The following is a 23,993-nucleotide window of genomic DNA, read 5'->3' as shown; positions in this document are numbered from 1 at the left end:
ATAATGTGTTTAATGGGCTCAAACGTAGTAAATTCAGCATTCAGTTCTATTTTGATTCAGCATACTTCATTCAAGGTTGGGTGCCCGGTGGTAACATTACCGTTTTTATTAGCCCGTTAATAATAATGTTTCACATATTGTATGCGGCGTAGCGGGTGAGTCCGTGTGCGATGTAGCACAGACGAAAAGTTAGTGATGGGTGCCGTTTGGTACTGTGCGGTCTACAGCAGGTTTAGGTATGCCAGGTCGCCTAATCCGCACGTACAAGCGTAAGCAACCTGTTATACACTTTACCACCCTAATTTGCATATCAAGAAGTAACACGTAAGGACAGCGGAAAAAATGTAGATAATTTGTTCATATTTGCCCTACTACTGGCAGAGAACAGAAGTAAGCACATTTTTTAAACTGTAAGGTTAATTACAATCAATGCTTATGTAATGTGTTCAATGTCTGTACTAGGTTAAATTGACTAATCATTATTAATTGGCCAACGAGTATTTATGGGGTACTGATAATGACTAGCGATCGAAACAGGTATAGCCATTAAACAAATTATGTGAACGTTGACTGAAATAAATTTTATAGTCAAGTGTAAGTACGTCGAACGAGCTAAAAAAACTTACTCATTACTCCTCTCACGTCGTTTTAATCCCCGAATGATTTGTAAACCCAGCGAAAAGAACACGTTTCGTTTACATCTGTGTGAATACTCTGCAATTCAAAATTTAGTCCCGGACAGAGGCTTCTTCGAACCATCTTCAGACTATTTCTCTACCGTTCAACACTAACAGCCCGTGGGAAATATGAATATTTAAATCTTTCTGTATTACTTAAATCTTTCTGTAAGAACTCTGATTTTTCTTATTTCTTTTGACGATGTCTGCCGCTCGTGGTCTCGCGGTAGCGTTCTCGCTTCCCGAGCACGGGGTCCCGGGTTCGATTCCCGGTGGGGTCAGGGCTTTTCATGTGCCCCGAAATGACTGGGTGTTGTTGTGTCGTCTTCATCATAATCATCATTCATCCAGATTACGGTCGGACGAAGGCAATGGCAAAAAAACTCCATTAGAACCTTGCCTAGTACGGTGGTGCGAGCCTCCCGCATCGTTTCCGTACGATCTGTCAAGAAGCATGGGACTTCATTTCCATTATGACGACCATTTCACCGTATGTAGACTGGCAACAATAAAATACTTTGACATTCACAGCCAAAGTTGGTGATTCAAATTTCGCAAAATTAAGTCGCCGGACCGAAAAACAAGTTCGTCTTAATGATTGCCATTCTTACCAATCCAACTACCTTGTCGTGTCCGCGACACACACTCGCTGTAATACAAAACGACCTGCCCTTCTTTGAACTTTTTCGGTGTCCTCCATCAGTCCTATATTATCGCCTACAGCACAGCACTAGTCCAGAAGAGGGCGGACAAGCGTAGTGTAGGCAGTCTCTTAAGTAGACCTTTCGCATGTTCTAAGTGCTCTGCCAATAACTCGCACTCTTTGGTTTGGTTTCTCCACAACATTATCCGTGTGACTGTTCCAGTTTAAGTTACACGTAATTGAAATCCCCAAGTATTTAGTGTAATTTACACCGTTTAGATTTGTGTCTTTTATCGTGTAATCGAAATTTAACGGATTTGTTTTTGTATTCATGCGGATTACCTCACACTTTTCCTTATTGACAGACAATTGCCACTTTTTTTCACGATTTACACATTTTGCAATTGAGTTTGATCTTCTGATGACTTTATTAGGCGATAAGTGCTCTAACCAGCTTCACTACACCGAAGGTATCTAATCTAAGTTAGTCAAGTTTGCAGTTGTTCTCGATTAGAATTCTGGAATATTTACTTTGTCTTCTTAGGTAAAGAAATTCCGGAAAACTGTTCAGTAACTGGGTCTTGGTCGCGCTGTCATCGGTTACATTGCCATTGGCACCGCGGAGTGAAAGTATTGATTGTGTCTTGCCGCTGGTGTACTTTACGTACAACCAGAATCTCCTTGGATTTTCTATAAGATTTCGAGAAACAGTTTCGTTGTGCAAGCTGTTAAAAGCATCTGGCACTGCATTCGGCTCTAAGTTTCGAACTTCAATAAAACGTCGCTAATCTTGGAGATTACGTCACCATCTCCATCGCATTTCTACATGTTGTGTTAAAGGAGCCATCGCCTTCATTAGCCGCTTTCACATACTGCACGCATACTTTAAATTCAGATACCTACGTGACACTGTACGGTGTGAACAGCGACCTTGCTGTGTCCCAAGAAGACACTGATGTGTCTACACACGGGGAAGCCCAAAGACAAGGAAGAATACAGCGGCCCCAGGCGTCTCCGTGGGTTCCACTGCAGTTGCAAGATAGACGACACTCCTGCATTCAGTCTGTAAGATGGTGATACTGCTCAATGGGAAAGCTGAAGATCTCTCCAAAGGCTTCCCGACTTGTGAAACTTCCAGGGCACAGAATTTTGCATATTCCGAGGGCGGTATTAGACAACTAAGAACTACTGTGGGATAGGTTTAGAGGAAGAGGTTCTTGGCAAGTGTGTGGTCTTATTTGAAACCAACAGAAGCTACAAAGAAAGAGTGGTAGAACTCTAGCTTGCCAATAAAAAATAAGTATACGCCCACGGTGAATTTTGCAGAACTCCAGGACAGACAGTTTTCGATATACCCCTACTGTGGCATACTCTGTCCCTACAAATGTCAGACATTTCAATTTCTGCTGGAAGGTCACTAAAGACTCGAAGCGTGAGTATAAATGATGGCAGCCAGTCAGAGTCGTCATTGGTTAATGCCCCTTGCCGTCCAGCCTAGCCACAGCCGCATGCAAGTATCATCAGGCAGAAAGCGACGCATCACACCTGCTGCAGGAAAGCAACGAATCCTTCAGCATCAACACACCACCTGAGAGGCGCATGATGAGGAAATACATAAAGTCGTCTCAATAAGTCCTCCCTGTCAATGTCTAGAATTTACTACAATCCAGGAAAACGACTCTGAGTTATCATAATTTAAATGGGCATAACACTGAAACTTCCTGGCAGATTATAACTGTGTGCACCGACCGAGACTCGAACTCGGGACCTTTGCCTTTCGCGGGCAAGTGCTCTACCAACTGAGCTACCGAAGCACAGGCGTGAGTCGTGTTTCAAGGGACACCATTTTTCAAACAACACAAGATGTCCAAAAAGCCGCGACGAGGGTCTTGGAGGATACTACAGAAGATGTGTTCCAGAAATGTTACCATCAATGGCAGAAGCGCTGGAAAAAGTGTGTGTAATCAGAAGGGAACTACTTTGAAGGAGACAACACTAAACTTGACAAACGGTAAGCAACATTTTTTTTTCTTCACATCAGTCTCATTACTTTATTGTCGCACCTCGTATGTATGCGGATGGTGGACGCACGCGTGTGCTGCGTAGACGTAGTAAGGTGCCTATTCAAGAGCGCATTCACCCACGACACGCAGGTACCATCACAGGCTTCACGGTGTGAGGGGCCCATCAGTTACTATGCGCGGTCATGTTTGGTGTTTCACCAGTGCCCCCTGCCATTTGCATGGGCTGTTATCCCCGTGCCACTGCCACTTCTTCAGCAGGACAATGCACGTCCACATACGGCTGGTGGGACGCAACGTGTTGTTCGTGGTGTACACCAGCTGCCCTGGGCACCAATGCCACCAGATCCCTCGCCAATTGAACACATATTGGATATGATGAAGTAGGAACTTACTCGTTTTCCTTGGCCTGTAAAACCCATAGCCGAATTACAAGAGGCGCAATATGCTTGGAACAATCCATCGCAAAATGACATTCGGCACCTTCACGATTGTTTGCATGCGAAAATACGCGCCGGCGTTGCTGCCACAGAGAGATAAACTGTGTACTGATGGGACTGTTAAGGCACCCTTTACTGGCACATGGGTGTTTCAGTTGGTCTGAATCTATTACCACCTACTACTTCAATGATGAACTGCATGTTAACTGACGTTCAGTACACTGATTTTCTCCTTGAGATTGTTACTTTTTTTGCGGCAGTGTGTATTTTTTTACATTCCATTTGTTATCTTGAATTTAGCTAACAAACATGTTTGATGATAGTTACACGACGCCATTTTTAACTTATAAATACTGATTTTTGTGATTTGTTGTTCTACTTTTTTTAAGTGTAGTTGCTGACAGGTATGTGAATAGATCGTGCTGAATACCTTCATGGTTACAGTTTTCTTTGCAGTCTCCTATACAGAGCTACTGTATGTTGCCAAAATGTCTGCTGTAGTTTGCCTAAAAGTGTTTGACCCCGTGATAAAACTCTGCAGTTGCTGCATCAAGTAAGCTACCTTGATAACAGCAATTACTTTCGGTGGTACGTGGTTTTCTTCCTGCCACGTTTATGTTGACACTCGGTATTTTTGGAAACTCCAACGTTTCTCATTCTTTTAAATATCCCATCAGATCATTAAGCCATAAAGTTAGTACACTAAATATTACACCTTACAAGCTTTTTATTTTTAAACTGCTCTAAAATGTTGTTTCTACAGATCTGTTACCACATAAATTCCCATGGTTCAGCCAAGGGACCTGTGGATTCTACATAAGGCCCTGGCTTGTTAGATTTCTTTCGTGTGCGTTTAGGTGGTATGCAAGCGTTGTCATCTGAAAACAAAACCACTGTACAGGTCACCCACCTCACTTCTATTCCTGAAAAAAAAAAAAGAGACCCGCAGTGACGGAAAGTTCTGTGGGAAGGCACCGCAAGCGACGGGAGGCCAGATGCGCCGCCGCAGCTGTTCCTCCGCTGTTGCCGGCGTCCCCGTCTCCCCTGCCCCCTCCAGCTGCTGCCGGCGCATCGCGGCGCGTATCGCGGCCTAGGCAGTGCCCACGCGGCGACTATATTTACTCGCTCCGTTCTGCTCCCGCTGCGTTCGCTGACGCCTGGCTGAGCTCTCCATCGCCACAGTTCACTCGCCTGACGTCGAATACTTCACAGCACTTACTCGCCTACATCACCTTCCACATATACCAAAAGTGGTTTACCGTCTATATGGCATGCAGCTCAAGCCGTGCTGATCGTCACCCTGAATACACACCATCGTCTACACTCCACAGCTCGCGGAACTGTGCGTGGCGGAGGGTACTTCGCTTACAACAGTCATCACCCTCGCCTTTCCCCTCAAGTTTCTCGTCTCATGTGGATCGAGAGAAAAATGACTGTTGGGAAGTCCCGGTTTGGTGGCCTTGACACGATTTTACTATCACGGCGATTTCGCGAGATATACACTACTGGCCATTAAAATTGCTACACCAAGAAGAAATGCAGACGATAAACGGGTATTCATTGAACAAATATATTATACTAGAACTGACATGTGATTACATTTTCACGCAATTTCGGTGCATAGATCTTGAGAGAAATTAGTACCCAGAACAACCACCTCTGGCCGTAATAACGGCCTTGATATGCCTGGGCATTGAGTCAAACAGAGCTTGGACGGCGTGTACAGGTACAGCGGCCCATGCAACTTTAACACGATACCACAGTTCATCGAGAGTAGTGACTGGCGTATTGTGACGAGCCAGTTGCTCGGCAAAGCATTGACTAGACGTTTTCAATTGGTGAGACATCTGGAGAATGTGGTGGCCAGGGCAGCACTCGAACATTTTCTGTATCCAGAAAGGCCCGTACAGGACCTGCAACATGCGGTCGTGCATTATCCTACTGAAATGTAGGGTTTTGCAACGATCGAATGAAGGGTAGAGTCACAAGTCTAACACATCTGAAATGTAACGTCCACTGTTCAAAGTGCCGTCAATGCGAACAAGAGGTGGCCGAGACGTGTAACCAATGGCACCCCATACCATCACGCCGGGTTATACGCCAGTATTGCGATGACGAATACACGCTTCCAATGTACGTTAACTGCGATGTCGCCAAACACGGATGCGACCATCATGATGCTGTAAACAGAACCTCGATACATCCGAAAACATGACGTTTTGTCGTTCGTGCACACAGGTTCGTCGTTGAGTACACCATGGCAGGCGGTCCTGTCTGTGATGGAGGGTCAAGGGTAAACGCAGCCACGGTCTCCGAGCTGATAGAACGTGCTGCTGCAAACGTCGTCTAACTGTTCGTGCAGATGGTTGGTGTCTTGCAAACGTCCCCATATGTTGAGTCGGAGATCGAGACGTGTCTGCACGATCCGTTACAGCCATGCGGATAAGATGCCTGTCATCTCGACTGCTAGTGATGCGAGACCGTTGTGATCCAGCACGGCGTTCCGTATTACCCTCCTGCACCCACCGATTCCATATTCTGCTTACAGTCACTGGATCTCGACCAACGCGTGCAGCAATGTCGCGATACGATACACCGCAATCGCGATAAGCTACACTCCGACGTTTATCAAAGTCGGAAACGTGATGGTTCACATTTCTCCTCCTTACACAAGGCATCACAACAACGTTTGACCAGGCAACGCCGGTCAACTGCTGGTTGTGTATGAAAATCGGTTGGAAACTTTCCTCGTGTCAGTAGGTTGTAGGTGTCGCCACCGCGCCAACCTTGTGTGAATGCTCTGAAAAGCTAATCATTTGCATATCACAGCATCGTCTTCCTATCGGTTGAATTTCGCGTCTGTAGCACGTCATCTTCCTGGTGTAGCAATTTTAATGGCCAGTAGTGTAAGAGCAGGACGTAATACAGTGATGAGCCAAAACACTGGAACACATCCAACTGCGAGATTTAATGCGGCGTTGCGGGCTCGGGACGCGATAAGAAAAGTGTACAGTGTGCAGAAAAAATGCACATTGAGGTCAGAATGAGATAACTCATACAGACGCAAGAAAACAGTTTGTTTAGTAAAATCCGATCGCGTACGTACTGGAAACACATGAACGAAAATGATGACCTTGCAACATTATTATATCGTGAAGTGCATCGCAATGTACACAAGAACATGTATCATTCTGCACTACCTTACCTACCATCGTAGCTCACTGATTGGACTGCTGGGACGTCCATCATTGAGCTATGGTTCAAATCTTCTCCAGTTTCCTTTTTTCTTATTTTTCAGACGTCCTTTCCCTTGTTCTCGTCGCTTATAAGCAAGAGATTGTTTTGTCACATGACAGTAGCTTATCTCGTGACAATGGGATCCACACAACTGCTCGCATGTGCCTACCAACAGCGAAGTGCACAACCGTAACTGGTCCTGTCAAGTTCTTGTACGGCGACTTCCAGATGGAAAACACAAACGATGAATACTTCGATATGCTTTTGCCGCACGATGCATTGATAACCACACTGCTGCTCCTGTTGTCTGCACGCTGCACAGTACCCTCAGTGGCGCCATTCCGACAAGGAACCACTAACCGTCATCCACAGGTAACGCAGGTAATGGACAAAGGTCGTAGAAGCACTTGACGTTCTCCACAACCAGAGAACTCAATTTCTGAAACCATTCACCATTCACCTGGGCTAAATAACAGTCATATTGTAAGGCAGTTCTAGATACCTCAACGATTAGTTGTTGAAGTGTTACACGATGAAGAACTGCATCTACGAGGTGCATTCAAGTTCTAAGGCCTCCGATTTTTTTTATAATTAACTACTCACCCGAAATCGATGAAACTGGCGTTACTTCTCGACGTAATCGCCCTGCAGACGTACACATTTTTCACAACGCTGACGCCATGATTCCATGGCAGAGGCGAAGGCTTCTTTAGGAGTCTGTTTTGACCACTGGAAAATCGCTGTGGCAATAGCAGCACGGCTGGTGAATGTGCGGCCACGGAGAGTGTCTTTCATTGTCGGAAAAAGCCAAAAGGCACTAGGAGCTAGGAGCTAGGTCAGGTGTGTAGGGAGCATGAGAAATCACTTCAAAGTTGTTATCACGAAGAAACTGTTGCGTAACGTTCGCTCGATGTGCGGATGCATTGTCTTGGTGAAACAGCACACGCGCAGCCCTTCCCGGACGTTTTTGTTGCAGTGGAGGAAGGAATTTGTTCTTCAAAACATTTTCGTAGGATGCACCTGTTACCGTAGTGCCCTTTGAAACGCAATGGGTAAGGATTACGCCCTCGCTGTCCCAGAACATGGACACCATTTTTTCAGCACTGGCGGTTACCCGAAATTTTTTTAGTGGCAGTGAATCTGTGTGCTTCCATTGAGCTGACTGGCGCTTTGTTTCTGGACTGAAAAACTGTATCCACGGCTCATCCATTGTCACAACCGACGAAAAGAAAGTCCCATCCATGCTGTCGTTGCACGTCAACTTTGCTTGGCAACATGCCACAAGGGCAGCCGTGTGGTCGTCCGTCAACATTCGCGGCACCCACCTGGATGACACTTTTCGCATTTTCAGGTCGTCATGCAAGATTGTGTGCACATAACCCACAGAAATGCCAACTCTGGAGGCGATCTGTTCAACAGTCATTCGGCGATCCCCCAAAACAATTCTCTCCACTTTCTCGACCATGGCGTCAGACCGGCTTGTGCGAGCCCGAGGTTGTTTCGGTTTGTTGTCACACGATGTTCTGCCTTCATTAAACTGTCGCACCCACGAACGCACTTTCGACACATCCATAACTCCATCACCACATGTCTCCAACTGTTGATGAATTTCAATTGGTTTCACACCACGCAAATTCAGAAAACGAATGATTGCACGCTGTTCAAGTAAGGAAAACGTCGCCATTTTAAGTATTTAAAACAGTTCTCATTCGCGCCGCTGGCGGTAAAATTCCATCTGCTGTACGGTGCTGCCATCTCTGGGACGTATTGACAATGAACGCGGCCTCATTTTAAAACAATGCGCATGTTTCTATCTCTTTCCAGTCCGGAGAAAAAAAAATCGGAGGCCTTAGAACTTGAATGCACCTCGTGTATCATTACACGGTAACTCAACACCGGCGGCCAGAATACCCCATTCGATGGGTACAGTTTTGTGAATGCCTTTTGCATGAAGTGGAACATAACGAACACTTCATAAAAACGTGACACGGACTGATGACTCTAGTTTAATTCGGAAAGGTATTTTCAACCTCCAATGGCTCAAATGGCTCTAAGCACTACGGGACTTAACATCTGAGATGATCAGTCCCCTAGACTTAGATCTACTTAAACCTAAGTAACCTAAGGAGATCACACACATCCATGCCCGAGGCAGGATTCGAACCTGCGACCGTAGAAGCAGCGCGATTTCGGACTGAAGTGCCTGGAACTGCTCGGCCACAGCGGCCGTCTTTTCAACCTCCACGACAGCCCCACGACAGCCACACGGCACCCGTGAAAGTGGCTTTCAGTCACTCTGGCATAAAACCTCCGGGATGGAATCGTAGGGCGGAGTGCTTTTGGGTCCTCACCTGTCGGCAACACATTAGAAAACGTTACACTTGGTGTTCGGCGACGGGTTTCGGCATCATGCTGCACCATCACACTTTGGAATGAATGTGTGAAAGAAGCCGTTTGAATCTCGTACAGATTCCCGTATGGAGGACATAGACATCCCTGGGGTTGTGAAGCAGCTGAATGCGTTGAAAATAAATGGATCACCAGGTCCTGATGGGCTTCCAATTCGGTTTTACAGAGAGTACTCTACTGCATTGGCTCCTTACTTAGCTTGCATTTATCGCGAATCTCTTGCCCAACGTAAAGTCCCGAGCGACTGGAAAAAGGCGCAGCCTGTATATAAGAAGGGTAGAAGGACGGATACTCAAAATTACAGACCAATATCCTTAACATCGGTTTGTTGCACGATTCTCGAATATATTGTCAGTTCGAATATAATGAATTTCCTTGAGACAGAGAAGTTGCTGTCCATGCATCAGTACGGCTTTAGAAAGCATCGCTCCTGCGAAACGCAACTCACTCTTTTCACATGATATCTTGTCAGCCATGGATGAAGGGTATCAGACGGATGCCATATTCCTTGACATCCGGAAAGCGTTTGACTCGGTGCCCCACTGCAGACTTCTAAGGTACAAGCATATGGAATTGGTTCCCAAATACGTGAGTGGCTCGAAGAGTTCTTAAGTAATAGAAGCCAGTACGTTGTCCTCAATGGTGAGTGTTCATCGGAGGTGAGGGTATCATCTGGAGTGCCTCACGGAAGTGTGGTAGGTCCGCTGTTGTTGTCTATATACATAAATGATCTTTTGGATAGGGTGGATAGCAATGTGCGGCTGTTTGCTGATTATGCTGTGGTGTATGGGAAGGTGTCGTCGTTGAGTGACTGTAGGATAATACAAGATGACCTGGACAGGATTTGTGACTGGTGTAAAGAATGACAGCTAACTCTAAATATGGATAAATGTAAATTAATGCAGATGAATAGGAAAACGAATCCCGTACTGTTTGAATACTCCATTAGTAGTGTAGCTCTTGACAGTCACTTCGATTAAATATTTGGGCGTAACATTGTAGAGCGATATGAAGTGTGACAAGCATGTAATGGCAGTTGTGGGGAAGGCGGATAGTCGTCTTCGGTTCATTGGTAGAATTTTGGGAAGATGTGGTTCATCTGTAAAGGAGACCGCTTATAAAACACTAATACGACCTATTCTTGAGTATTGCTCGAGCGCTTGGGATCCCTATCAGGTCGGATTGGGGGAGGGCATAGAAGCAATTCAGAGGCGGTCTGCTAGATTTGTTACTGGTAGGTTTGATCATCACGCGAGTGTTACGGAAATGTTTCAGGAACTCGTGTGGGAGGCTCTAGAGGATAGGAGGCGTTCTTTTCCTGAATCGCTACTGAGGAAATTTAGGGATATGCCGCCAACTTACATTTCGCGGAAAGACCACAAAGATAAGAGAGATTAGGGCTCGTACAGAGGCATATGGGCAGTAATTTTTCCCTCGTTCTTTTGGGAGTGGAACAGGGAGAGAAGATGCAGACAGTTGTTCGAATCATAAATCGACTCTGTACGAACACCAGCACATACAAATTCATTAACTATAGATCTGCAGTGTGTTGGTGGACCCAAATTTACCGATAAATACCTCAGCGGCCTTTTGAACAGTGGAACTCTGATTTAAACTTGACGTGACAAGACTGAATCAGCTCGAATGATTGAGAGAAGAGCTCACAACTTCGAAGACATTCCTGAAAGGAGTACATGCATACTTTTAAACAGTGGTGTTGATGAAACACTTTCCATTCTCCAGCCACTTCTACTCGATTGTAATTAACCATGCTCCGTCCCAAAGATTTTTTCCAATAGTATGATGAGCATCACATTTTCCTCCCTTTAAGGGCGGAAGTATACGCCGTAAAAGACGCAACTGATTCTCAAAGATCTGCCTTTCTTCGGATGTTCGCGCAAATATGAGATTTGACGCGTACATCCTAGATTAGAAACGTTTCTTGCTTATTAGTAACTCAGCTCAGCTTCAGTCGAATCAACGACAAGCAAAATAAGGGTCAACGTACACTGTTCGTGATAATACTCACACTGACGTTGTGACTGCAAGAAGTCGCTCTTCAGATGACACCACCAATAATAATAATGTGAGACCTGAGTTTCTCCTGGCGTAAACTATATTCAAAGTACTTACGGGCATTCAGCCAGGTTGAATTTTCGACAACTGCCGATATTTCGGCGGATGCACCCTCCGCCATTTTCAAGGCTTAACTGCAACGACCAGACGAAGTGCAGAAAACACGAGAGCTCGGTTCTGCGAGTCTAACAGAAAAGATAACACACACCTAAACAAAAGCCACCAAAGATGAACGAAGTCAGAGCTATCGATAGTAAGAAACTATGGACTGGTAGTTGAGGAAACGTTAACTCTGTCCCTATGTTTTTTAACAAGTGAAAGAGCAGGATTCCAGGCCGAGTTTAAACAAAAGCCTCCATCCCTATTCACAAGGTTGCTAGCCAATTTAATTTCAACAGACTCCTTAATCACACTATCCCAATAGCCGGACGTGCATGCTAATATCTCGGTATTATTATACCACATGGGGTGACCAGTGTCCAAACAATGTTCGGCAATAGCAGATTTGCTAGGCTGCTGTAGTCACGTGTGCCGTTTATGTTCAATACACCGGTCCTCCACGGTCCTGATGGTCTGACCAATGTATGCCATGCCACAGCTACAAGGAATGCGATAAACACCTGCCTTACGTAAACCAAGATCATCCTTAACAGACCCCAAAAGCGCTTTAATCTTAGATGGAGGTCGGAAAACACATTTCACATTGTATTTCCGTAAAATACGACCTATCTTGTTTGAAGTGCTTCCTATGTAGGGCAAAAAGGCAATAGATTTAGGAGTCAACTGAGAATTATCATCAGTCACCTGGCGCACAGTTGGTTGATATCGCAACGCCCGTTCAATCTGTCTTTCACTATACCCATTGTGGCGGAAGGTAGCCTCAAGATGGGCCAGCTCAGCAGGCAAAGTCTCAACGTCGGAGATGACATGTGCCCTGTGTACCAGGGTACGAAGTACCCCTTCACGTTGGGCCGGATGATGACAACTGTCCGCCTGCAGATACAAGTTAGTGTGAGTACGCTTCCTATAAACTGCATGTCCCAACGATCCATCCACCTTCCTCCTAACCAAAACGTCAAGAAAGGGAAGGCAACCATCCTCTTCCACCTCCACGGTAAAACGAATGTTGGGGTGGATCGAGTTTAGATGTTCTAAAAAGGCATTCAAATTCTCCCTGCCATGCGGCCAAACAACAAAAGTATCGTCAACGTATCTGAAAAAACAGGCAGGTTTCAATGGCGCCGACTCCAATGCACGCTCCTCGAAGTCTTCCATGTAATATCGGCAGTTGTCGAAAATTCAACCTGGCTGAATGCCCGTAAGTACTTTGAACATAGTTCACGCCAGGAGAAACTCAGGTCTCACATTGTTTACCTTTACGGGGAGGAAATGTATCGGTGTTTACGTAAGTTGGATAAACTTCGTAGCTGTCGTGTCAGACTGCAATGTGCCTTGTCGTTCTTATTGAGGTGTCGTGCTGAGAATCGTGTCCCAACTTTTGCTAAAATTGTACATCATATTAATTCTCCCGCCGCCAGTCGCATTAAACAACGTGCTGGCTTGGCGCTTGTCCGTGAAAGGATTCGTTTTACTCGTCGACGGTTGGACTCTGTTTCCAAAGAATTGTTTCGTTTCCATTTATTGATGGCTAGTAAACTGTCTGAATTTACATGGGATTGGTTGGACGGTGCCTCATGGACTCAGGCTGATTGTGAATATCGTTCTGTCACTGCTCGGCATCTGGCTAAGTTTGAACGTTTCCGTGGCTCGGAGGCTGATCCTATCTCCCTACGTTCTGTGATAAATCTCACAGAGAAATCCCTTGACGACGCAGCGTTATCCATGCTAGGGAAGGGTTTAAATTTTGCACCAACACCGAAGAGTTTGCCGGTAGTGCTACTCTTTCCGAGAACTTTTAAAACAAACCAGAGCAAAATCAGAATATTAAGAGATACTTAAAAATAGAAAATAACGGTTACACCAGAGAAATATCATGAACGTACAGTAAATTCCCGGCCGTGTGTTGTGACTAAGAACAAATGATGAAGAGATCATGCTTCTTTTACCTAGATGACAATAATAGAGCAGCGTTCTCGGAATTTCAAATCTTGAATCAAATCATTGCATTTACTGAACACCTCTGTCGTTGAAATAGCTAACGCACAACAGTGTGGTGACGACAAACCCGTGAGTATTTGGTTCGGACGCTGGGAGTCGTGAAAACATTTCGTCGCCAGTCCATTAGAAGATGCAATTCCGCTTTGTATGTACAGACCTACAAGGGTAATCCCAAAATTAGGGTCTCCAGTTTTTCATAAGTACACGGACTTGTTTACTTCTACAATGGTTTAGAACTTGAACATTTAGCTATTTTTCGACATAATCATTTCTGTCGATGAATTTTTGTAGACGCTGTGGCAGTTTTTGTATGCCCTTATCATACCAGCTCGCCGCCACGCTGTTCAGAGAGTTATGAACCTCTTCTTTCACCTCGTCGTCGGAGCTGAATCGCTTTGCAGCCTGGGGAATAGGTGATAGGCACTGGGCGACAAGTCAGGGTGGGTGAGTGATTATGTTCCACTGAAACTGCTGCGGAGAGCAACGGTTTGCCGAGCGATGCGTGGGCGAGCGTTGTCATGGAGAAGGTGTACGCCCTTGCTCAACATTCCCCTTCTGTTCTGCATTGCCCGTTTGAGTTTTTTCAGAGTCTCACAGTACCTGTCAGCGTTAACTGTGGTCCCAGTGGGCATAAAGTCGACCAACAATATCCCTTTCCGATCCCAAAAACGGCTGTCATGACTTTACCGGCAGACTGTGTCTGACTTTCTGCGGCTTTGGCGAAGAAGGACGCCGCCACTGGCGTGATTGTTGCGTGGTCTCAGGTGTAAAGTGGTATGCACAGGTTTCATCACACGTGACAACTGAGTGCAGAAAGTTGTCCTCTTCGGCTGCAAGGCGGTGAAGAAATGCGCGGGAACCATCAACTCGTTGCCGCATGTGGTCCTCAGTTAGCATGCGTGGCATCCATCTTGCGCACATCTGGCGGTAGTTCATTGTTTTCGTTAAAATTCTGTGAGCGGTGCTTCGGGAAATCTCAGGAACCAACGGGCAGAGATCATCCAGGGTGATCCGCCGATCTTCACGCATGCTTTGCTCGACCTTCAACACTGTCTCCTCAGAAATTGACGGTCTCCCGCTCCTTTGTTCGTAGCGAATTTCGGTCCGACGAGCTGCAAACTCTCTACACCACTTACGAACATTTTAGACACCCATGCACGACTCACCATACACTTCCGTCAATTGGCGATGGATTTCAATCGGCTCAGTGCCCTTTGCGCCAAAAAACCGAATAACAGCGCGCAATTGACACTTAGCGATAATATCCAACGGGAGCTCCATTCTCAACGGCTGCCAAGCCAAGACAGCGCCTCAGCACGGCGTGCGCATGTTTACACACTGCATGCATCCTCCCACCACCATCCTATGCAAAAGAATTCGGCCCTGCGAACTTTAACTAAGGGAGCCTACAGGATCAGCGATGAATACAACCTGCAAGCTGAACTGCAGAACCTCAGGACCATTTTTCGAGCTAATGGCTACGACATGAGGCTGATACGCAAAACCATGGCGCCGAAGGAGGAGGGCAACAGGGAAATACAGAACGAAGCACATAACACCGCCGTGCTACCGTATGTACAAGGGGTTACTGAACGTCTGGGCAAAATTCTCCGTCGGGCAGGTATTAAGCCGATTTTTCGTAGCAACAACAAAATAAAAGACATTATGGGCTAGACAAAAGATACAATTGACAAGTTTCATGCCGCCGGAGTTTATGAAATCGAGTGTGAATGTGGACTGGTGTATGTAGGTGAGACTGGGCGTCCAATAAGCACGAGGCTAACTGAACATGAGCGATATATCCGCCTCAAACAATATAGCAAATCAGCGGTGTCAGAACATCATGAGCAGTGCAGGATGAACATCGAATTTCGAGAGGCCCGAGTACTGGCGAAACAGCCGTTTAGTTTGAGGAGGAAGATTAGAGAGGCTATAGAAATAGCCAAGCGACCCGATAATATGAACAGAGAAGACGGGTACAGACTTCCAGCGTCTTGGCTGCCTGCTGTGACAGCTTTGCGGAAGAACAGCTCGCGCAAAGCAACAGGCGTGTGGTAGGCCACAGCGGAGGATGGTACACAGAGCGCCGACGCGGCCTAGTCGATAATAAGCAGTTAGTAAACAACGCTACGCTGCAGTCGCCGCTAAGTCTCCTATTCGCCGATTTCCACCAATGGCAGGCAGTAAAGGAAACTCCAATGGAACACGCCTATTTCCGCCAATAACGAGACGCAATGCAAACGCCAATAAAATGAACTCCTAGTACCCTTCCTCCTCATCCTCACATCCAATGACAACACTCTTTCATAGTATATATGTACCCACACTTGCGCTCATTCAGCAGTTAGCAACACACCCTGAGGAAGGCGTCTTGCAACAGACGCCGAAACGTTGGAATTTTATAAATGACAATGCGGTCTCTAACCCAGAAGAATTTTATTGACATTGACAACGGCCGCGGAAGCCTACGGTTACACAGATTAATAATGTTGCTCACGCAGCATATGTTCGCTTTATCGGGCAACAACAAAGTTATTGACTGTGGATGGTATCGTCAGAATGGAAATAATGAAGTCATTGTAAAAAAAAGTTATTAATTTTGGACTTATCTTGAATGGATTCCCATGTGAATTACGTCGAAGTTGTTATGGCTCATATTGTTGACTCTAGGGCGATTCCACTTTGACTACTAGAAGGTCCAGATCTGTATTTTAGCAATATTTGAAGACCTATAACTGTGTTTTTCAGGAAATCCTTAATGATCAAACAATACCAGAGCACAACAATGGGATGGTAGAAATAATTTTTGACTTGGTATTCACGATCCACATTTTTGTTGAACTTCTTGTAAATTGACATATACTACTTTTTAAGTGTCACATCATCAAGAAAACAGTGTTGTATCAATCTTCATATATTTAATTTCTACTTTAACCAAACACAAGGCGTAACTGTTCTTTTATAACTTTTGCAAAGTGAAACAAAGACTGCTCTGTGAGCATTCGCGCCAAAACGGTTACAATTAAAGATTAAGACAGTGTCACAGAAATGAATACACACAAGAACCACATCACTGTAATATACATCGGAGTACCTACACATTAATAAAACCAAATGTGAATATTATAACAAAACTATGTCTATTACTTCGCAGAAAAGTAGTACGATATTACTGCTATCGACAACTGGGGTTGAAGTGCCGTAATGGTTACGTAAATAAAGAACCATTACAGGGTAAAGCATTCTTCATAACAGCGTGACCAACTACCGCACAGAGTTCTGTACCTATAAAAAAAATAGGAGACCTTACTTTTGGGATTACCGTCGTAGCTACGAGTTAACAGCGACATCGCGGTGAAACCTCATTGGAACCGTGTATTCGTCATCGCCATACTGGCGTATAACCCGGCGTAATGGTATGGGGTGCCATTGGTTACACGTCTCGGTCACCTCTTGTTCGCATTGCCGGCACTTTGAACAGTGGGCATTACATTTCATATGTGTTACTACCCGTGGCTCTAACTTTGATTCGATCGCTGCGAAATCCTACGTTTCAGCAGGATAATGCACGACAGCATGTTGCAGGTCCTGTACGCGCCTTTCTGGAGACAGAAAATGTTGGAGTGCTGCCCTGGCCAGCACATTCTCCAGATCTCTCACCAACTGAAAGCGTCTGGTCAATGGTGGCCGAGCAACTCGCTCGTCACAATACGCCAGTCACTACTCTTGATGAACTGTGGTATCGTGGTCAAGCTGCATGGGCAGGTGTACCTGTACACGGCATCCAAGCTCTGTTTGACTCAATATCGAGGCGTATCAAGGCCGTTATTACGGTCAGAGGTGGTTGTCCTGATTTCTCAGGATCTGTGCACGCAAAGTGCGTGAAAATGTAATCACCTGTCAGTTCTAGTATAATATTATTGTCCAATGAATACCCGTTTATCGTCTGCATTTCTTGTTGGTGCTGCAATTTTAATGGCCAGTAGTGTAGTACGGGCTGTGTAAGCGGAGCGCGCGTGTGGGTACTGACCGTGCATGAGCCTGGCGTCGCGCGCGGCCTCGTCGGCGGCACGCCGCTCGTCGCTGGCGTCGCCGAACATGAGGAGCGCGGCGGCGCCCGCCCTGGCGGCGGCGCGCACCTTGTCGGCGAGCGCGCAGTCGCCCGAGGTGAGCGGCGCCACGGCCACCCAGGGCTGCGCGTGCGCCTGCGACGGCTGCAGCGAGCACGGCTGCGGCACCGGCACCAGCCGACCCGACACGGAGCCGCCCGCGCCCGACACGTAGCGCGCGTCCAGCACCGCGCCGCGGCCCTGCCCGGCGGACACACGCACAACAACACGTCAGCGCCGCCGCACGAACCACACCACAGCACAGCACTACTGCAGCACTAGCCGGGGAACCCAGTGCAGCCCCCGTGCCAACACTAAAGCGACTTTTCAGACAACGAATACTTATCATTTATACTAACGATACAATACAGAGACATAGGCGGGAGAGCGGGGAAATACCGTGCACGTAAGCCATTTTTCAAATATTTCGTATTTTTCGAACTCAATTGAAATGCTGAACACCTTTTTTTTGGAGGGGGGGGGGGGGGGCAAGAAATCAATGTCCACACGTTTATGGCTTCATATTTGCTATATTACATCGATTTACGTTCCTACAGCTGTTTTACAAAAGTGTTACATTGCATGGTATTACCCCCAGGGGGTGGGGTAATAGCGCACAATATGTCTTATGATACAGCATTGCACATAAAATGACAAAAACTCTGTAAAAATAAATCAAATTAAGAAATTAGAAATTCAGAATTTATTTAGAATTGAAACACATAAATTTTACAACTTACTAAAGTTTCTAAAGACAGAAAATCCTTTTACTCGTAAAACAAAATTATTGGAGTTTGGTGTCAACATGTCTCTGAACACATTTATCCCGTTTTAATGGCAGTAGTCGCAAATATAGTTTTCAGCTGTGTCACATGCACCACACAAGGGCCGGCCGCGGTGGTCTCGCGGTTCTAGGCGCGCAGTCGGGAACCGTGCGACTGCTACGGTCCCAGGTTCGAATCCTGCCTCGGGCATGGATGTGTGTGTGATGTCCTTAGGTTAGTTAGGTTTAAGTAGTTCTGAGTTCTGGGGGACTGACGACCACAGCAGTTGAGTCCCATAGTGCTCAGAGCCATTTGAACCATTTGAACCACACAAGGAAAACTTGTAAGATGACACACACACACACACACACACACACACACACACACTTCCAAATATATAGTTCACGAAAATTCCAAAAGAAATTACCATATGGGGCAATACCGTTCACCACGGGGCAATACCGTGCTTCGGGCACGGTATTGGCCCGAGACAACATGACTTGCCATTTTAAATTCTAACCCAACAATCACGAAATTAACGTCTAACACTCGACGTTTAAAAGAAGATCAAGAAATGCTTAATTAAATAGAGCTACTTTAAATATTGTTGCTATTACATATTTCGCTCACCTTAGACTTATTAGCTTCAGATTTTATAACAAAACAGTCGAAATCAGTTGAAACCGATTGTCGAAGACGTCTGCGCCGTTGAACGATATACACCCCTTTGCGTCTGATTATAGTTACTTCCGCTATGTGGCAGCACCGTGCAGCACTCTTGCGCTCTCTGGGAAACGGGATAAAGCGGTGCACGGTATTACGCCGCTGTACGGCATAGCCCCGCTCTCCCCTACATTTTTCTATATAACCTCCCTGCTGTCCAACGCGTTTCGTCCAACATTTCAGCCCATGGCTGTGTACAAAATACAGGTTGACTCTTACCGAGAAGACAACAGCAACCAGCAACTTTTGACAATGCTATTTATCCTCAATGAAAAGTCGTGTGAGTAGGGCCTGTACATCATAGATTAAGGGTCGTCCTGCGACAGCAATCGCACAACTAGACGCCGCCGCGAGCGCTAAGAGTACATTGCAATAGTAGGCGCGCGTGTTGCGTACGGGCCGAGAGGTGCCGCCACGAACGCAACCGTGTGTAAGTGCCGACGGAGTTCGGCCATCTCTCATTTTGTTGGCATCTCAGTCTTGCCTATTCTCTTATTTGCTTAGTTGCTTAGCTTTTATTCGTTTATGGCTCATGTTATTGTGCTCTCTTTCAGCCATTATGATTGTTTTGATTTACTTCCAATTGAGAAGTGCTCATTTTGGCATTTCACTTTTGCATATTTCATATTTTGCTAATAATATGCTCCTTAGCTTTTTACAGTTGAATTGATTAACATAGTCTCATGCACTGTTTGTTCATTTCAGCCTGTTCATATTTTGATGTTCTTTAAACATTGTAATAATTATCGGAAGCATTTCTTGTGTAAAGAATTCTCGATGTAGAATGTTCTGTGACATAGGTGTAAGGTTTAGAATATAAATTATATACGAAACTGTACTTTAAAAGGAATTTATTTTTTCAGTTTGTACTACATCAGACGACAATTTTGTGATATGAGGGAGGAATTTGAGGGGCGAACCCATTGAAATAGTCTTAAGTGATTCCCTCAAAAAAAAAAAAAAAAAAGTGTGACACTGAAAGACGTGACACTGTAGGCAACTAAATTTTTTATACGTCACAGGTCTCCCGGCCGGCCGTTGTGGCCGAGCGGTTCTAGGCGCTTCAGTCTCGAACCGCGCCACCGCTACGATCGCAGGTTCGAATCCTGCCTCGGACTGGATGACGGAATACATTTCGGGCACACTAATGAAGATACCTACCTGAAATTTGCCTGAATCGCTCCTCGGGCATATACGCAAGGAGTAATAGGCTAATTCTTTTCTTTTTGATTTAGTCACTAGTTATTGCACAAAACGTGGCCAAAAACTGCAACTTTGCTTCAAAAGTCTGCTATTTTATTATTTTCTCACATTTCGGAAAACTGTGCTATTACTCATTGCGCAGTACCCTGCTGATAAAGAAAGTTGTTCGTTTTTTCATTTCAGATAAGATTTGCAGCCTGCAGGATTCCGTCATGACGCCTCATTTTCGACAGAGCAACTTTAAACTCGTCGTATGTTGCGGGGGGGGGGGGGGGGGGGGGCTTAATGATGACCGAATAACTTTCAAAAATCAGAAAATTTTGTCCAATAATCAAAAAATAATACTTTAAAAGATTTACATTGCTTCATTCATTAGTTTTTCAAAAAAAATCATAAAAATCGCTTATTTTAGAGTGACTGAGCAGAATGGACCCTTAATGGGTGTGGACTTGTTCAGTAAAAGAAGGCCTGAGAGCAGAATGTGAAGACATTGGCTAGGTGGAGGTTCTGTTGGAAAAAAGTGACCGACTTCTCTAGAATTAATTGACACCAAAACAATGAATTTGTTTCTGAGAAAATATGAGCGCGATGTTTTTGAGTGACATTTCCTGTTTTGACTTTAATTTGTGTCCCTGTTTGGTTGTTATGGTGTCAATCAACAGCAACAAATACCAGCCAGTTGAAGCAGGTGTATTGAACTGTTAGCAGTGAACATATTCCAATCCGTGGTCGTATCTCGAAATTTTTCTTGAAAGATGTAAGATGGCTACAGGAATTGAAATATTAACTTTTGAGTTGTGAAGTTTAGCCCTGTTCGCGGGTCAAAGAGAGGCTGACGATTCTTATTAGACTCATTTTACAAGTGTAGCAGTGTAAGAAATTAATGCAGGCCCGTCAACGAACGTTTCTGGTTCAATCCGTGGAGCAGTAGGTCGTGTTAACTTGTCTCACGCGCCGCATAATGCGAAGACAGCGTGGATCTGTCCGCAATCAAAAGTGTCACCGAGCGAGGTGGCGCAGTGGTTAGACACTGGACTCGCATTCGGGAGGACGACGGTTAAATCCCGCGTCCGGCCATCCTGAATTAGGTTTTCCGTGATTTCCCTAAATCGCTCCAGGCAAATTCCGGGATGGTTCCTTTCAAAGGGCACGGCCGACTTACTTCCCCGTCCTTCCCTAATCCGATGAGACCGATGACCTCGATGCCTGGTCACCTTCCCCAAAACAACCAACCAACCAACCAACCAAAAGTGTCATATCGCGTGACGCCACGGAAGCCGGACGAAGGATGAAGGAAGGTTTCAAAATCTCTCCCAATAAAATAATTATGTGCTAAATACTAAAACTACCAATGTCTTTTAAACATTGACAGTGATGTCATAATAATTACGTCATTACCAGTTATTAAAATTCCCAGTATGGTGTTGACCATTACGAAGATCTGTTTCCATCCAAATTTTATCCTTGGCACACAGTGGCGGAGCGAGACTTATCTACTTGTCCTCGCGTTGACGAACCGTAGAGAGTGAAACCCTCCAGCTATAAAGGTCCTCGCCTCTGACATTAAGAAGTAATATGGGTAGACCGCTGAAACTTCCCTGCAGAGCTCGCAACGCAGACCATAGTTTTAGCCGTGGAGGCACATTACCCAGGTAAGCCGAGGGCTATTCGGAAAGTAAGTTCCGATCACTCGCGAAATCCAAACTACTGTGAAAATTCTGTGCGCAGATGTGTTGGTCAGTGTCTCTAGGGTATGCCCGTAGATCGCGTCACGTCGCTCTTTTCAGTTCTGAGCGCACAATGAGCACATAAAGATGCTTAGAACAATATCGTTTCCTGCCAAGTATGAGGGCCTGGTGAGAGATTTCGCCCGATGTCATGCAGCGCACATGACAACTGCCATGCGGCTCCTTCTTCATGACAATTCCCGGCCGCGTTCTGCTGGGGGAATGAAGATACACCTGCAGCTTTTCGTTGGGAATTGTGTAATGACCCACAGTACAGCTCGTAACTGGCTGCCCTTGAGTTTCATCTCCGCTCACATGAACCGCTGGCTCTGGAGACAACATTTTGGCACACGCAACGAGCTGTAGACCAGCGTAGAGTATTGGCGGAAAGCACAGGCGGCTGCTTTCTATGGCGAGGGTATTGTAAAATTTGCACAGCGCTATGACAAATGTCTAAGTCCAAGTGGCGACTATGTAGAGAAGTAGCCGGAAGGTGTAGGTAACTGTTGCAAATAAAAATCCTGCCTCGGGCATTGATGTGTGTGATGTCCTTAGGTTAGTTAGTGCTTAGAGCCATTTGAACCATTTTGTTGCAAATAAAATATTTTTGTTTTCACAGTGGTTACCATTTCGCGACCGAACGGAAGTTACTTTCCGAAAATGCCTCGTAAAACGGAATGGGACGCAGCGCTCCGATTTATTTATCTGACCATCGCTCGGTCGTGGTTCATTTGTCTCACTGGTTGCTCAGTCTCGTTCGTTTACTGTGGCTTTATCGTTCTTTGTTTGAGTGAACACTGGCGAAGCATTTTTCTGCCACGCTAGATAACACCATGTTTTGATCTGCGTTTCCTTGAACTCAGACTTGCAGAGTCCAGCTTTGCTGTTAACTCCGTCGCGTCGCGAGAGACTGTTATGGACGGACGCCACAGTTGAAGCTACACGCGCCTGGAACCGACGATGCGAGTTTGCGCTGTCGTTAAGCAGGTATATGCTACACTCTATGCTGCCCCAGGCAACGAATTTTCAATAGTCTCAAACGACAAAAAATAACATGTTATATATGTATTCTGTTTTCAAATTTTTGAATACATTTCTCTAAAAATACACATTCAACGTGTACAGATAGTAAGGAACAATCTTCCTGTTACTTACTAGAAAGAAAATAAACACAATGACGACACTGTAAAAAAAAATGGTTCAAATGGCTCTGAGCACTATGGGACTTAACTTCTGAGGTCATCAGTCCCTTAGAATTTAGAACTACTTAAACCTAAATAACCTAAGGACATCACACACATCCATGCCCGAGGCAGGGTTCGAACCTGCGAGCGTAAAGGTCGCGCGGTTCCCGACTGAAGCGCCTAGAACCGCTCGGCTACTTCGGCCGGACGACACTAAATTCCGCGAAACAATTCTGCGTAACAGGAAGAAAAAATCGTTTACGCAAGCATGGTACTTTGCCTGCTGACATTTTATCGTTCAGTTGCAACATGCTACAGCTAGAGTAAGCGAACTTTTCTATCACTGTTTCAATTCAAGTATTTTTCCGCATTAGCAGAATTATTTACATTAATAATCTCCGGCAATGAGGATTAGTGACGCCCATAATGGAAACGCTGTCTCAGATTTCATTGATGTTGAAGAATACAGCTAAATTTCGTTAAAATTCTATTTCCCGTCTGTAGCCGTACAGTCTGCACCAGTTTATTCATATACATTTCGGCGTAAATATCTTCAGTACGACGAGAAGTCCTACGCTGCCTCGGTCACCGTGATAGGATATAATTTCTCTGGACGTAAGAAGTTGCTTTTCTTAGAGTAGAGAAGGAAGCGATAGGTAGGG

The 23,993-nt window shown here is 45.5% G+C and overlaps 1 protein-coding gene and 1 non-coding gene across 3 annotated transcripts in view; both read right to left on the bottom strand.

Moving 5' to 3' along the window:
• The window catches only part of LOC126282045 (protein goliath), a 601,667-nt gene that overhangs the window by 528,948 nt on the left and 48,726 nt on the right, over positions 1-23,993 (bottom strand). For both annotated transcript variants that reach the window (XM_049981464.1, XM_049981463.1), the window contains exon 2: positions 17,652-17,931. In XM_049981464.1, coding sequence (XP_049837421.1) covers positions 17,652-17,931 — 280 coding nt within the window. The remainder of the gene's footprint in view (positions 1-17,651; positions 17,932-23,993) is intronic.
• Positions 3,061-3,134, bottom strand: Trnas-cga (transfer RNA serine (anticodon CGA)). Its single transcript has one exon. It is a non-coding gene; the product is annotated as a tRNA-Ser (tRNA).

The sequence above is a fragment of the Schistocerca gregaria genome, chromosome 7, assembly GCF_023897955.1.
Source record: "Schistocerca gregaria isolate iqSchGreg1 chromosome 7, iqSchGreg1.2, whole genome shotgun sequence".
Taxonomy (NCBI): Eukaryota; Metazoa; Arthropoda; class Insecta; order Orthoptera; family Acrididae; genus Schistocerca; species Schistocerca gregaria.
This window is presented reverse-complemented; position numbering and strand designations above follow the sequence as displayed.